The sequence below is a fragment of the Macrotis lagotis genome, chromosome X, assembly GCF_037893015.1.
Source record: "Macrotis lagotis isolate mMagLag1 chromosome X, bilby.v1.9.chrom.fasta, whole genome shotgun sequence".
Lineage (NCBI taxonomy): Eukaryota > Metazoa > Chordata > Mammalia > Peramelemorphia > Peramelidae > Macrotis > Macrotis lagotis.
The window spans coordinates 695,794,758-695,809,704 of NC_133666.1; the positions used below are offsets into that span (position 1 = coordinate 695,794,758).

At 51.1% G+C, this 14,947-nt stretch overlaps 1 protein-coding gene and 1 non-coding gene across 3 annotated transcripts; both read left to right on the plus strand.

Moving 5' to 3' along the window:
- The first annotated feature begins 55 nt into the window (after positions 1–55).
- RANBP1 (RAN binding protein 1) lies at positions 56–13,683 on the plus strand. 2 transcript variants are annotated; one of them, XM_074206544.1, is made up of 7 exons: positions 56–576; positions 1,623–1,759; positions 4,127–4,284; positions 6,137–6,265; positions 6,919–6,984; positions 11,893–12,052; positions 13,582–13,683. In XM_074206544.1, exons 1-6 carry the CDS (start codon positions 562–564, stop codon positions 12,003–12,005), a joined length of 618 nt encoding a protein of 205 aa, XP_074062645.1. In that variant the 5' UTR covers positions 56–561; the 3' UTR covers positions 12,006–12,052; positions 13,582–13,683. The 2 variants fall into 2 exon arrangements, with proteins under 2 accessions (XP_074062645.1, XP_074062644.1); XM_074206543.1 differs by lacking the exons at positions 11,893–12,052; positions 13,582–13,683 and adding an exon at positions 7,933–10,351 and having other exon boundaries at positions 82–576.
- Positions 7,018–7,146, plus strand: LOC141503835 (small nucleolar RNA SNORA77). The gene has a single exon (XR_012473135.1). It is a non-coding gene; the product is annotated as a small nucleolar RNA SNORA77 (small nucleolar RNA).
- Positions 13,684–14,947: the final 1,264 nt, after the last annotated feature.

A 14,947-nucleotide genomic window follows, 5' to 3' on the forward strand; every position in this document is an offset into this window, starting at 1 on the left:
TCCTCGCCGCCCCCGCTCCCGCCCCCGCCGGCCTCGACCTATGAAAGCCTCCGGCCGCGACACCGGAAGCGGGAAGGGCTCGGCGCGGCCGGAAGCGAAGGCGGCCGTCGCAGTGGCCGGCGGGAAGGCGGGAGCCGCGGCCTGGTCGGGGCACAAAGCGCCCGGCGGGGCGGAGCGGCCAGTTCCTCGTTGTCGGGGGCGCGCCCGCGCGCCAGGGGCCCGGCGCGCGGCGTTTTGGGCGGGAAGCCGGAGGGGGCGGAGAGAGCCGACGGAAGGAGGGGCGGGGCAGGACAATGGCTTGTCCGCCGCCCGCGGCCCCTGCGCCTCAATAAAGTTGCGCTAGCTTTGAATGCGCGGGGGCGGGGGCGCGTTTCCCGCCGCCGCCGGGGTCAAGGGGCCGGGGTCGCGCGCGCGCGCGCGGGCGGCGGGGCCGAGCTGAGGTAAGCGCGGGCCGAGGCAGCGCTAGCGCCAGACGAGCAGGGCCCGGGCCGCACCGACCAGCCGCCGCCGCCGCCGCCGGGACCAGCCGCCGCCGCCGCATCGGCCCGCTCCCCCGCCCCGATGGCGGCCGCCAAGGTAGGCGCGCGGGGCCCGCCGGGCCGGGGCGCCCCGCGGGCCCGAGGGAGGCCGGGCCGGGCCGGGGAGGGAGGCCCCGACGCGGGGCCCGGCCGGGCCTGGAGGCCGCGGCCACGTGGGCCCCGGGGCGGCCAAGCACGTGGGCGGGGGGGGGGCGGCGGGCGCTGCCCGGGCCCGGACACGTGAGGCGGCCGCGGCGGGGCCCGGGGGGCGGCGGGGCCCGGGCCAAGGTCACGGGGGGGGGGGGCCGGGGCCGGCCTTGAGTCCCGGGGCTCGGCCCTGCCCGGCCCCAGGAGCCTCGCGGGAGGGGCCGCGTCCGCGTCCAGTGAGGACGACGGGGCAGGCTGCTGGGGAGATGGGCATCGGGAGGGCCGGCCGGGCCGGCGCAGTGACGCGCGCAGGAGCGCCGGCCTCTCCAGGGCGCCATCCCGCCGCCCTTAAGCGGGGGGAGCCGGATCTCGAGGGTCCTCGGGGCCCCTTCCCGCCTGTGATAAAAGCGCCGTCGGAACCTGAGTTGTGGGGGGGCTTGGGCCTGCACCGTCACGTGCCCCTCCTGCTGACCAGCTTGGTGCATTTGTGAATAAAGAAGGAAATTGAGAAGAAAGCCCTGAAGAATTCCCAGCGGAACGTTTTCTGCCCACTCCGCTGGCTCCTCGGCTCCCTCCATCTCCCCCCTGGGGTGGGAACTCTTCACAGCTGTTCCTGGGCCCGGCATCGAGGGTCCCTTAGAAGGAATGCCTGCCCTCCTTGGGGGAGAAATCATTTACTTTGTTCTCCTGTGCCCCCGTGCCAGACTCAGTGGGGCAACTGAGATTGTGGCAGCCAGGGGGCGCCCCAGAGCAGAGCGCCAGGCCTGCGGTCAGCCAGGGCCCTGGTGACCCTCCTACCTTCGTGGCCTCAGCTGGACCATGGGGCGGATTCTTTAGGGCACCTTCCTGCCAGGGCCGCTATGAGAAGCCACAGAGGAAGGTTAGGTTAGGTGTTCCATTGCTGGCGCTTTGCGTGGTTGGCATTCACGTCCGTACGTCTTGCTTCTTTCTTCACAGGAAGCTCATGAGGAACACGACACGTCCACTGAGAACGTGGATGACTCAAACCATGATCCGCAGTTTGAACCTATAGTGTCTCTTCCGGAGCAGGAAATTAAGACCCTGGAGGAAGATGAAGAAGAGCTCTTTAAGATGTGAGTGGGCCTGAGCTACAGTCCTACAGCACAATCTTAACTCTGGAACGAGCAGCTTTTTTGAGGAAACAGAGGCTTAGAAAGGATCACGTGGCAGTTAGAGCAAAGACAAGGTTTGAGGGTTCCTTCACCTGGCTGTGTGGACTCCTGTTTCTAGGTGGCCTTGCTCAGTTTACAGGGAAAGGTGATTTCAGGAGCAGCATCAGTCCTTCTTGATCATCTTAGCAGCCAGGACTCGAGAATGGCCTTATCTGAACTTTTGAGCATTGCCAGGTGTAGTTCTTTTTTTGTTTGTTTGTTTGGTTTTTTTTGCTAGGCAAAGGGGGTTAAGTGGCTTGCCCAAGGCCACACAGCTAGGTAATTATTAAGTGTCTGAGACCGGATTTGAGCCCAGGTACTCCTGACTCCAAGGCTGGTGCTTTATCCATTACGCCACCTAGCCGCCCCCAGGTGTAGTTCTTGCACCCAGGACTTCAGGCCTTACTGTGATCTAGAAAGACCTAGAAACATCCTGGGCTACCTTGGTATGTTTTTGAGCTGGAGCCCTCTATAGCTGGGGAGCCAGAATCAAAGGACACAGCAAGGAAACTGTCCTTGAGGGAATTTGTCCCATCTGGCTGGCCATGAGAAGAAAGCAAGAACCTGAGAAAAAGTGAGGATAAATGAGAAGGAATTTGGAAATTTTTGGGAAAAAAACAAATGGGAAATTCTAGGGATTGGGTAAGAGAGAATCCAAGCATCTTTGAGAAGTGTTCAGATCCCTCATTTTACATAGGAAGGAATTGAGTGGGGCCACCAGGATGCATGGACTAGTCCAAGAGGATTCTCCCCCAGTCTTTCCAACCTACTTTGTTGTGCTGCCTCAGTAGTGAGGAGGGCTAGTTAGGATTGTTAGATCCAATTATCTGGCTTAGCATAATGACATTCTGTCTGGAAAGGCAGTTAGTCCTCCCATCAGCTCAGCCCAGCATCACCACCTGCCCCTGGAGCAAAGTCCCTCCACTACCCCATTCTGGGTGGGGCACACCTCAGATCCTTCCATCCAGTGGTTTCCACCCCCACCCCCAAACAGGCCCTGGTGACTTCCTCTTTGGTCTCTTCCTCCAGTCCATCCTACCTCAAGAGCCCTCCAGAGGACTTTCCTAAAGCTTGGGTTTGGCCACATTTGCACAGTGGCCCTGGCCAGGCCTCATCTTAGGCCCTTTCAAACCTGACTCCCCTCCACATCCAAACCAACATCCTAGGTCTTGCTCACCCACCTCTCCACACCAAGCTCCAGTAGGTGATTCCCCCACCCACCCATGGAATACTGTTGGTTCCCTCACAGAATTTTAGGGAAAGAGGACTGTTTGGCTTGGTAGCGCCCCGCCCCCGCCCCCCCCCCCCCCCCGCCCCCGCCCCACACACACACACAGTAGGTTCCCACTTGATGCATTTACTCTTGGTATGCTCAGGATTTTCGCCTTGGTCTCATGAGTCTGAGTCACTACAAGCACTTTGTGGTGCCTGGCTCCTCTCGTTTTCTGATGCCACAGAGTGCAGCCTGCCCTCCCCCATCAGGTGTCCCTCCATTGCCTTGTGGTGGGGGGGCTGTGAACTTGTATTCTTGAGTGACTGGGCTATGGGATCACTCAGATTGTACTGTTATCCCAGGAAGAAGGACATAGTTATTCCCAGCATTCCCATGTAAAATGGGATCCTGCTCTCCCGGGGGCCTTCCTTTCAGCCATAACCTTGTTTCTGGATGCTCTTTGTGTAGTGGGCATCTCCTGTGGGTCCTCCTTCACCCAAAGGAGACACATCTATCCATTCTGAAGCATTTTTAATAACTTGTCTCATAGCATTCTGAATTTTCTGATGTGTGGAAATCAGTGCTCTGGCCCTAAGTCTTCAGTCTCTCAGGGTGGGGTGATGCTGGGTCTGGTTGCCTGAGCTTGGCTGGGAAGAGCTCAGTGCCTCATTTGTCTCATTGGTAAAAAGAGGAAAGGATAGGGGGCAGCCTCAGACACTTAACTCTCTTTGCTTTGCAAAAGACTAAAAAATGAGGAAACAATATCCATAGGGTTTGCATGAGCATAATGACTACTCATTTTCCAAATGTATTTCTGTCTTCTGTTTTAGAAGGGTCATAGTTGATTAGGACAAGTAAATAAACTGACTTTCCTGTGTTTATTGCCCAGGCACCCCCCCAAGAAAAAATTGGTGAAGCAGAATCTCTCCTTGGGCACAAGATAGGAACAATATTTGGGGCAAAAACTCACACCCAATTTTGTCTGAGGAGGAGAGCACACAGCTCACCCTCTTACTTTCACACCAGAATTCTGAGTGATATAGTTTCCTATCGTAACTTGGTGCATCTCTCCAAAGGCGAGCCAAGCTGTTCCGATTTGCCTCTGAGAATGACCTTCCAGAATGGAAAGAGCGAGGGACGGGTGACGTGAAGCTGCTGAAACACAAGGAGAAAGGCACGATTCGCCTTCTCATGAGAAGGGACAAAACTCTGAAGATCTGTGCCAATCACTATAGTAAGTACCCACCTTTTGTTCTGCTTGTGATAACATGAAGGTGGCCCCAGTAGCCTGTTTTGCTTAGGTCTGAGTTAATGCAGGATGTTTAAAATCTAGACTTAAAATGAACTTTAAAAACTTCTGGATTGGGAGTGTATCAAATGTATCTTTATTCTAGATCACAGAATTAAAGTTGAGAAGAATTCCCACTGGGTTGGCAGATCAGGCCATGGAAGGGTCAGAGGGGAGAAATCTTACACCCCGGGTTGGGGCCCTGCTCAAACCCACAGGGTGGTAACACCACTTTTCTTTAAGATGGAGAAAGAAACTAACCTCTCGGCAGACAGAAAGAACTTGAACAGTCAGTTTGTGCTGTGAGATCTGCCACATTACACCAGTTGGCAGATGTTCAGGAACCCCAATCAGGGAGTGACTTGGGAAGCGTGGACATCTGAAGGAGTTGGGGCTGTCTGACCTAGAGAAGTCAAGGGAGGACGTGATACTGTTGTAGGCTCTGGGTTTCCGTCTGACTCCCAAGGCAGAGGCAGATATGTGGGATCAACCCTCGCTAGAGCCAGGGTGAGACCAATGGCAAGATCTGCTCCCTCCAAAGAAACAGTGGGACTTGGTCTTCACTCTCCCCCGCCCCTTTTTTTTTCCCACTAAGGAAGAAAAAACAAACTCGGGAGAAAGCTAGTATTTTGAAGGTCATATAACAACTCAGACTAGGACCCAGTTTGATAATTTCTAAACCACTGTAGAGTTTTGCCATTTCCTGCCTAAGGCGCTGTCTTTGAGTTTCTGGGCTTGTCACTTAACCTTCCTAGGTCTCACTAACCTTTCTTGTGCAAATGAAAGGGTTTGGAAACTTGTCTTTTTCTAAAGTGAGAACATTAAAAAAAACCCAACCCAGTGCACGTGGTTCAATGATTTCCTTTTGTCTTGTGGGTGGTCCCTTCAAACTTCCATCAGATGGTTTGGTGAGTTGTCATAGCCACAGAACAATCAACCTTTGGGAAACTTGACCAGTCATTGGCTGCAGGTTTTCCCTCTTAGCTGACTTGCCAGGTGCTTCAAGGGTCACCTGAGAAGGAATATTGGTTCTGATTTTGAGTTGATTGATAGAACTTTCAACACTGCCGATAATTCCCAAAATAGTTTACTGACCCTGGGCTGCGTCTCCAACTTTGACCTCCTGGTCTGGCTGGTTCCAGGTTTTGGGGGTGTCATTTTGGAGCGATGGGTTCATGGGAGAGAAGGCGCTGTGGCGGGAAGTCAGTATAAATGGTGGTTGTGGGGATTTTTCAGGAGTTGTTTTCCTGACCCAATCTGGTTCAAATTCTATTTTATTTTATTTATTTATTTATTAGTTTTTGCAAGGCAATGGGGTTAAGTGGCTTGTCCAAGGCCACATAGCTAGGTCATTATTAAGTGTCTGGGGTCGGATTTGAACTCAGATACTCCTGACTTCAGGGCCAGTGCTCTATCCACTGTGCCACCTAGCTGCCTTTCAAATTCTATTTTAAAAGCAAATGTCTGCTACATACAGAATACTCTGCCAGGAAGTGGAAATCAGAGACAGTAGTCTTTGCCTAGAAGACCCTATGGTGCTCGTGGGCTGGGCCTGGAGGCAGTCTGTGCCACTGCACACCTAGTGAGGTTTTCACAAGTAGAGCTAATATTAATAGAATTGAGGTGGTAGGTAAAAGTGGAAGTTTTCCTTCCTGCTCTACACTGCAGGAATTGAGCAGAGAAGACAGCTGAGACGGACAGACCAGAAAACCTGCTGCTCTTTGATCAGGGATCAAGGCCCGGCAGGGGCATTTGCACCTGCTGGCACTAACTTGTCCTGCCTCCTTCCTTCTGCCAGTAACGCCCTTGATGGAACTGAAGCCCAATGCAGGCAGTGACAGGGCCTGGGTCTGGAACACACACGCAGACTTTGCAGATGAAAGCCCCAAGCCGGAGCTGCTGGCCATTCGGTTCCTCAACGCAGAAAGTAAGAGAGCTGTGTGCTGATTGGGAGGGACTGGGGCAGAGAGAGGGAGGCCCAGGGAGCCCCTGGAGGCCTGAGGCTCTACAGGTTGGGGGTGGGGGGAGCTGACTTGAAAGCTAACCCTGGACTCTTAGAAGCTGGGGGGGGGGGTCACCTAGCTAGGCCTGTCTCAGTAAGCCGGGGTGGGGGGGCCACTGTGCTAACCTTGGCTGCCTTTCAGGGTAACTAAGGATCAGATGGGAAAAGTAGCTAAAAGAGCCCAGTCCAGTATGCATTAGGTGCTGTACAAATGCTCACGTATCCCTGACTATTTCCTAGGGAACTTTGGGCAGTGATTTCAGCTCTGGACCTTGGTTTTCTTGAGATGCCTCTATGGCCTTATATCTGAGTTAGTTTGTTCTTGGTATTCTGTTCTCAAGATTTTAGGGAGCAGATCACTTCACATTAGCTTCATTTTCCTCATCAATAAGATGGGGAAAAGCTCCTTCTGGGGGAGTAGAGGTGAGAAGCTTCTTTGAGAATAGAAGGGGAGCAAAAGCTCCAAACTCCCTGTCATCGGGTGGTAGGCACAGTACCTTCCTAGGGCCTCCCACTGAAATGGAGGCGGGGGTGAAAGCTTGGATGGAGGGGTAAAATTTCTTTTCTTCTGTAACTAGATGCCCAGAAGTTTAAGGCAAAATTTGAAGAATGCAGGCATGAGATAGAAGAGAGAGACAAGAAAGGTAAGGTCCCTGGGGCTGTTTTGGGCTGTTCCTGCAGACTCACTCTGTACATGACTGCCTTCCTCAGTCTTGCTGCTTTTGCGGTCTGCTAGAGAAGTAGCCCATGGCAGGGCAGACCCCTTTCTCTGGTGAAAGGCCGTTGCAACTGCTTGGGAAACATCCCCGAAACTTGGGCGAGACCCTCCAGCAAGGTTCTTTGGGAATCTCCCCTGGCAGATTGAGGGGCTTATCCTTGCTGTGTAATAAGAGACTTGTGTCTTCTCTTTCTTTGGCACTCAGAGGAACTAATTATGGAATTGAATGGAATGGCAGTGATTATGGGGCTCAGATTTGTCTGCTTTTCTGTGGGCCTGACAGAAGTCTAGTAGGTTGAAATCTTGGATGCCTTAGTAATAGTAAGTCAGCTAACTTCCTGTTGGTGTGAAGTCAGATTTGAAAGGAAAAATGGTGAGAAGCTATCTGAGTTGACTAAACAGCTTGATTTGGCCCCCAAATCTAGTATTGTCTGTTTAAAACAGAAAGCTGGGAATCAAGCTTCTCTACAGGGCTTTTGGACCAGCTTGTGGAAGGCCCTGGGGCCTTCTTAAGTGATTTCTGTCTTGGGATAGCCTGAGAGTGTTTTTTTTTTATTTTTTAAGACAGTGGGGTTAAGTGGCTTGCCCAATGTTACATAGCTAGGCAATTATTAAGTGTCTGAGGTCAGATTTGAACACAGGTCCTCCTGACCCCAGGGCTGGACCTCTATCCACTAGGCCACCTAGTTGCCCCAGGCCGAGAGTCTTGAGCCCATATGGTTTCTGGTGATCCACGGTGAGCAGCGGCCTTCTGCAGAGGCCAGCCAAGCTCCCTGGGCCAGGGTGGAGTCCCACCCTGGTGCCCACTCATCCTTAACCACCTCAGTGCCAAGGTAGTGGCTGCTGACTCCTCTGATTGGTGTGTTTTTATCAGGAGCAGGCAAAGAAAGCACTGAAAAAGTGGTGGAAAAGCTCTCGGAGCTGACGGTGAAGGAGGAGAAGGACAAGGAGAAAGAGGAGAAGGAAGGCAGCCAAGAGCCTAAGAGCCCCGAGGCGCCCGAGAAGGAGACCAAGGACCAGGACGTGTTACTGCAATAAATCATCTCGCGGGCCTCGCCTTCTTTCCTTTTATTTTCTTTATTTTGTTTCATTTTGGTTTTTTTTTTTTTACAAGGGACTTTATATAAAGAACTGAATTCCAGCCTCCAGGTTGTTTTCTAAGCTTTTACCCTTTGGAAGATGTCTTCAGCAAACCCATTCCCAGTCATATGTACTGCGCTCATAACATTCTTTTCCATAGTGGAAACACTTATTTATAGTACATCCAAAAGAGTGAATAAACCATTTGAACGCTGCATCCAAGGACAGGACTGAGTTTTATATGTTTACCTGCACACGTTGATGGCTGTAAACCCTGGCATTGGTTGTTGTTGGGTGCCTTTGTCTTTGTGTTGGTGATGTAGGATTTTCTTGGAGGGTGCATCTTTAAGTTGGATGGTGTCATTAGGAATGCTCCCCACCCTTCGCAGTAGATGCTTCTCCATTTGTGATGTACCAGCTAGCCCAGCACAGTTGCAGCATTATTTCCTGGGGCACAGTTGGCATAGCTTGAGTGATTGAGTCTTTCTGGGTAGCCACGGAGTAGGGCGCTGTGCTCTAGATACCTTAGTGTTGTGACCTTGGCCAGCCCCGGGATCTAGGGGAAGCTGGTGGAAGCAGCACTTGTGTGTGTGTGTGTGGCCTTTATAGGCCCTGGCTTTGGGAGTGGATACATGGGCCAGGCTGGGGTCCTTCCCCTGATCCTCCTCTGTAAGCTGTGCCTCCCTGTTTCACCTTTCTGGCATGGGTGTCCTCCCCACACCTTGTGTGATGGGTTGGCACATGAGTCAAGGTGGCACAGGGGCTGTAGGGTGAGGCCCGAGTTCTATCCCAGCTGAGCTGGGGGCCTTGGTGACAGATGGGCGACACCTGGAGTCACCAGCCTCTGGTGGGAGGAATGCTTGCCTGGTGACTGTTCCCCTAGGTGGTGGCACTTAACCCAGAGCGTTTTCAGGCCAGTGCTAGCCTCTCGGCCTCTACCTTTAGATGTGTGTTGGGTCCCGGATGCTGCCAGGGGGTCAGCTGTCTGCACCCCCAGAAGTGAAGAATACCTCAGGGAAGTCACCATGTGCATGTGGCTGTGCTGTGTGCCCCTGCCCGCTCCCCCCTTCTCTCTGGCTGCTCACCTGGGGCGCTTGTGTCCTGTCTTTAAGTTTTGCTCTATTCTCTTAAGTTTTAAGCCAAGAACTTTGAGCTTGCTTAAAATGAAAGGCCCTCCCATAGGGAGGATGGTTTTACAATTTTAAATGCTGAAGGTTTTGTTTTTTTAAAACATTTTATTCTGCCATAAGCTTGAGAAATGATGACCATCCGTGTCACCAGTGAGAACGGAGAGCCACCCAGGCTGGAGTTTTATTTCCACTATTCACTGTGAGCTTTGGAAAGCAACATAAACGGTTGAAAAGCGTTATTAGCCTCTAGTGTTTCTTAGTAGTAATAGGTAAAAGGACTTACTTCAGTGCGGTTTTTAATCTTGGCAGGTTCCCTTCAATTGTTTTCCTTCCCACCCACCAAAGGTGCTTTATTTAAAACAAAACAAAGAGCATGTCCGTCTCACTTGCTGAAGGTCCTTATTAGCATCCTCCACCAGTTCACCTGTGTTTATGATGTCCCACTCTAGTTGTTCACGTTCCGACTTGGTGTTTTCCCTGTTTGGGTCTGTGTCTGTCCATTGAAGAATACCAGCCCCTGGCCCCTTCTCAGTGGAGCGCCCTTCCAAAGGAAGGGCGATGTGTTAAAGGAGAAATACACACTGACTAACCAGAAGCCTCCTTCTCCAGCCGATAAACTTGTCTTCTCATTGCTGTTTGGTCTTGTGAATCCTTGTGACTCAGACTGTGCCCGGTGAGGCCAGGAAGGAGAAGGAGGTTGTGAAAGACCCCTTCGAAAAGCTGATGTGGGCGCAAATAAAGCGTTAAGCAATTGCACACGAAATCAAATGATCTGTTACGCTCTCTGGTGTCGATCGATACAACGGAAACTGTACTCCATGAATGTTTGTTGGCTTTGATTTCTTCCTGCACTGTCCCCACTAGAGTGATAGTTTTGGGGGAACAGGAGGGTATGTTTTTAAATGCTTTCATTGAAGTTAATGTGTGTAAAAGGGGATGTATGTCCCCATGATGCTTTCCCATTGAAGTGGGAAACCAGGGAGGGGTGTGGGGTAGAAACATGCCAGGCACTCTCCCCCTTCCAAAAAGAGATCTTGTCTCACTCTGTAATTGTTTTGTGTTCCAATAAAGTGCCACTTAATGTATTTCTCTGGGGAGCGTCTGCTTCTACTTCGTCTTGTCCAGAGGGGAAGAGCTGGCTCACTTGTCCAGCCTGGGGCTCATCAAGCTTGCGGGACTTCTGGAAGGCTTCTATGCATAGGCTCCAGGCTATGCCATCAGCCTTCTGGGGCTGGGGCTATTAAGTCTCAAGGCCTCAAGAGAGCCCTTACATGAGCATGGCTGTAACCTTAGTTAATTTTAAATTGTAATATTTGTTTTAGTTTGTTTGGTTTTTGCAAGGCAATGAGGTTAAGTGACTTGCCCAAGGTCACACACTAGGTAATTATTAAGTGTCTGAGGCCAGAGTTGAGCTCAAGTCCTCCTGACTCCAGGGCCGGTGATGCTCTGCGCCACTTAGCTGTCCCTAAATTGGAATATTTGAAACATCCTGTAGCTGTTTCATTGTTACTATTCCTTTAAGGAAAGAAAAGTTAAGACTTAGGAATTTTGTAACCACCAGGATCATATAAATACTTGAGTTAAGACCCCGGTCTTAACCCCCCTGGATGAGACTGTCCGATTTGGAAGTGGTAGTTCCCGCCCTGGCATTGTGACCTAAGGTCAGAGACTGAACCTTAGAGCCTGGGGGCCTTTCCCTTTGGATCCTCAGTTTCCCACTCCTTAGGCAGCCTATTCTGATCCACAGAATTCCATTGAGTGGCCATTTAATCACATCCAGCCTCCCTACCACCTGCCTATGTGATCTGGAAAGCAAAACAGGAGCAGGTGTCCCTTGGGGCAGAGGCCCCCCAACCTCCCCCCCCCCATTTTATAGAGAGGGGAGCGAGCTGAGGCCCCGAAAGTCCCAGCAGCAGGAGGGAGTAAGCCCGATAATGAATTAGAAGGTTGATGGCGACTTCAAGTCCCCCCTTCCAGAGTCCATGAAGCATTTGATGGAGAGGCCTTTTGAAAAAGTTGCTCTGAATCCCAGATCTTTCCGGGAAGACGTTGAATATTCATTGTGAAGCAAATAGTTTATACTTGACTAGTGTGGAGAGAGGCCTGTCTGCCTTCTGCTGGCTCTGGATCTTAGTTCCAAACTTGTGGGTTGGGACCCGGCTTAGTGAAGCTTTCCTCTACCATTCTACCAGGCAAACAGAAAATGATGCTTTCCATTTGTAGCTCTCCTCACCTGGTGCCTTCCTTCCAGTATTCATCACACATGGGAAATGGGGATGAGGTGACCACAGCCCCTGCCCTGAAGCACTGGACTGGCTGCATCGGGAACGAGTTTTCCACTAATTCAAACAATTTTGACTATAGTGGAAGACTAGGGCAGCAATCTATTCAGACTGCAGGTCTCATAGACAGTTGTCTTCCTCACTTGTGCACTGAAAGGAATGACCCCGCAGAAACCTACTCCCTCTAGGCGACTACATTGTGTTCTGTACAGTCAATGTCTTCCCCAGGGCTGCTACCACATCCTTATTGGAATTTTTGTTTGGTCCTTCACCTTGGCACAGAGGGTTGCTGGTAGACTGTTGCCTGGGCGCATAGATCACAAGGCCTTCTCCCTCCCCCAGGGCCTACAGCCTCCTATCTGGTGGCCAACTTGGTGATAGTCTACATTCAAATGGGGTGGCTGACAAGTCAACATGAACCCTCAGCTTGGCAATTTTCCATGTCAGAATCTTGAGGCATCAATGCAAATCATCACCCCACCATGAAGATGCTGAGAATAAGGTTAGTGGAGACTGAACCCTGCCAATAATAGGGAAGAGATAGCTAAAATGATGGGAAATGGTTCATATTTCAAGCCCATTATCTGCCAACCTTGTGATCTTTGGCATTTTCTAGGATTGATTCTCAGTTCTTCATCTATGAAATTCAGAATGAACTAAATGATTCTGACATTCTCTTGGAATCCTCCAGATCTAAGATAACTGCAAGAGCCAAAAGATTGCTCTGCTAGGCTTTTATTCATCCATCTCCCAAGAGTTTACCTAGCAAGAATTTTAGAGTTGGGATGAAATTTGATGAACTGTCTTTGAGACTGCCTGATCTTGAGGGATAGTGTGAAGGGATGTTGGGTTCAAATCTCTGGTATCTGGCCCCCATTTTCTCATCTGCAAAATGGCAGGCTTGCACTAGATGGCTTCCTCAGTTCTCTTCTAGCTCTGAATCCATGGTCCACTCTTGTCCTCTCATTTCATGGGGGAGGAGATGGGCTCAGTCACGTGGACGGTCAGATCCTTAGCAGAGTTGGGATTAAACACAGCTTTGGGTGCCAAAGGCAGTGACCCTTAACCTGGGTCATTTGATACTGATCTGTTAGACCCTCGACCCTCCAAACATGCAGTCAAGTTATAATCCTAAAAACTCAGAATTTGAAAGGACCTCAAAGCTGCCCAGTCGAACTCATTCCTGGCCAAGATAACATCAAAGACATGGCCAATGAGTGGTTAACCAGTCACTGCCATGGTGAGGATCCCTATTCCTCCCACTTTAGAAAACCCTGTTCAGGTCAATGAATGGACCCAAAGTCATCCTGCCTGCCTTCCAAAAGCCAACATCAGTAATTCAATTCAGCAAGCGTCTATGAAGCCCCTACTGGTTCCAGGCCCCGGGCTAGGTCCTGTGGTTACAAAGACCAAAATGAAAGCGTCTGCCCCCAGCGGGGTTAAAGGTTCACAGAAGTAAAGGGCAGGTTCAGGAGAGGGTGGGTAAAGCTTGGGGGCCATCCGGAAAGGTCTGGGGGTGGGGCTATCCCGCCAAGGAAACCAGATTCCATGAGGTGGAGATGAGCAGGTTTGTCACGGATGGGCAAGCTTGATGTTAATGGAGCGTGGAGCCCATAGGGGCCCTCTCTATTGGCACCACCATGGAAAGACTTCAAACGTGATTTTCAATTTTTCAGTAGTCATCAAAGGTCACGGCCTAGCATCTAATGGTTGAAACCGGGTTTATTTAGAATTTTTCAGCATGCAGGGCTGGGCAGGAATTTCAGGAGAGACCCGGGGTCAAGTTCTGGCTCCAGGACTTCCTAACTATGCTCATGAGTAAACCACTTCTTCCTGAACCTTAGATTTTTCATCTATAAAAGGGGGGGAATTCTAATTCTCACCATGACTGGAATGCTGGGCTTGGAGTGAGAGGACCAGAGGTCCTGACCCCAGGGCCAGTGCTCCATCCATTGGGCCACGTAACTGCTTCCTCCCCACCCCCTTTAGAGGACCGGAGGTTCTCTTAGTGTCACTTTTTTTATTTTACAGGAGGGAGGGCTTCCTGAGGTCCCCCAGTGGCCTTAGATCCAGAACCAGAGGGTGCTCTTGGCCTTGTGGACATTGACTAAATAAAGGTCCCCGTGTTACGTTTCTGTCTTTTGTTCTTGAAGAAGACCCTCACATCATGGGGGTGATGCTATGACAAGCACATAAATTAGATTTGAATGGGGGGGTGCTGGGCCAAGACCCCGGCCTCACTTTCTTCTCTGGAGTCACCTGGGTCCACCATGAATCAGGATGACTGGAGTTGGTCCTGAATGTGAGGCAATCGGGGTGAAGTGACTTGCCCAAGGTCACACAGCTAGTTGACAAGTGTCTGAAGTGAGATTCGAACTCCCATCCTCCAGACTCCAAGGCCAGTGTGCTATCCACTGTGCCACCTGACAATAATACAGTATTTGACTACTAAGTTAGCCGTGCTGGAGTCCAGATTCAAACCCTGGAATGGTATCCAGTACCTCAAAGAACGCCTTCAGCACATATGCTGGGGGTGGGCTGTGCCTTCCAAAGGCCAACATCAGGGTCAGTGGAGGGTGTCCCCACCCTGGCAGCTCTCCAGGCTGACTAGACCATACTACAGCCTTCTTTTTAATCTGGGGAACCTTTATTGGGTTGTGTATTTGGACCCTCATGGCTTTGTGTGTAGCTCCTAACCCTGCAAGCCTCAGTTTCCTCCCCTGTTCAAGGGAGATAAGTGGCACCTATTCTGCTTCTCCCTCATGGTGGGGACTGGAGCAGGTGTGGATATGAGCTGGCAAGAGTGAAACCAGGAATCCCTAACCTGAGGATGCACCACTGAGGGAGAGCAATTTGGGGGGTACAGAGAGACAGACAACTGCATTTGAGGCAGGATCTGAGTTGGAGAGCTCCCAGAACAAGAAATGAAGGTTGAAGGGAGGGTCTTAGGTCTGGGCCATAAAGGGGTGTGTGTGTGTGTGTGTGTGTGTGTGTGTGTGTGTGTGTGTGTCTGTCTGTCTGTCTGTCTGTCTGTCTGTCTGTATGTGTCTGTGTGAGTGTGTATGAGTGGGGGGAGGGCATTAACCTTTTCCTGCTTGGACCAGAGAGCAGAAACTAGGCACAAGGTGGATGGCAGAAGGCTAGCACCCCAGAGGGAAGTCTTTGATGAATCACCAAACTTTCGAGCTGGGTAGGAACTCAGAGACCCTCTAGGTCCAATCTTCTCATTTTACATTTGAGGAAACTGAGGCCTAGGTTGCTTAACAAGTTCTTATGGCTAGGATCATCCATTCTGAGTTGGAAGGGATTGTTAGAAGGTGATGAACCCAATTGCCTCATTCTTTATTTTTTTTAAGGTTTTTTTTTAGGTTTTTTTTGCAAGGCAATGGGGTTAAGT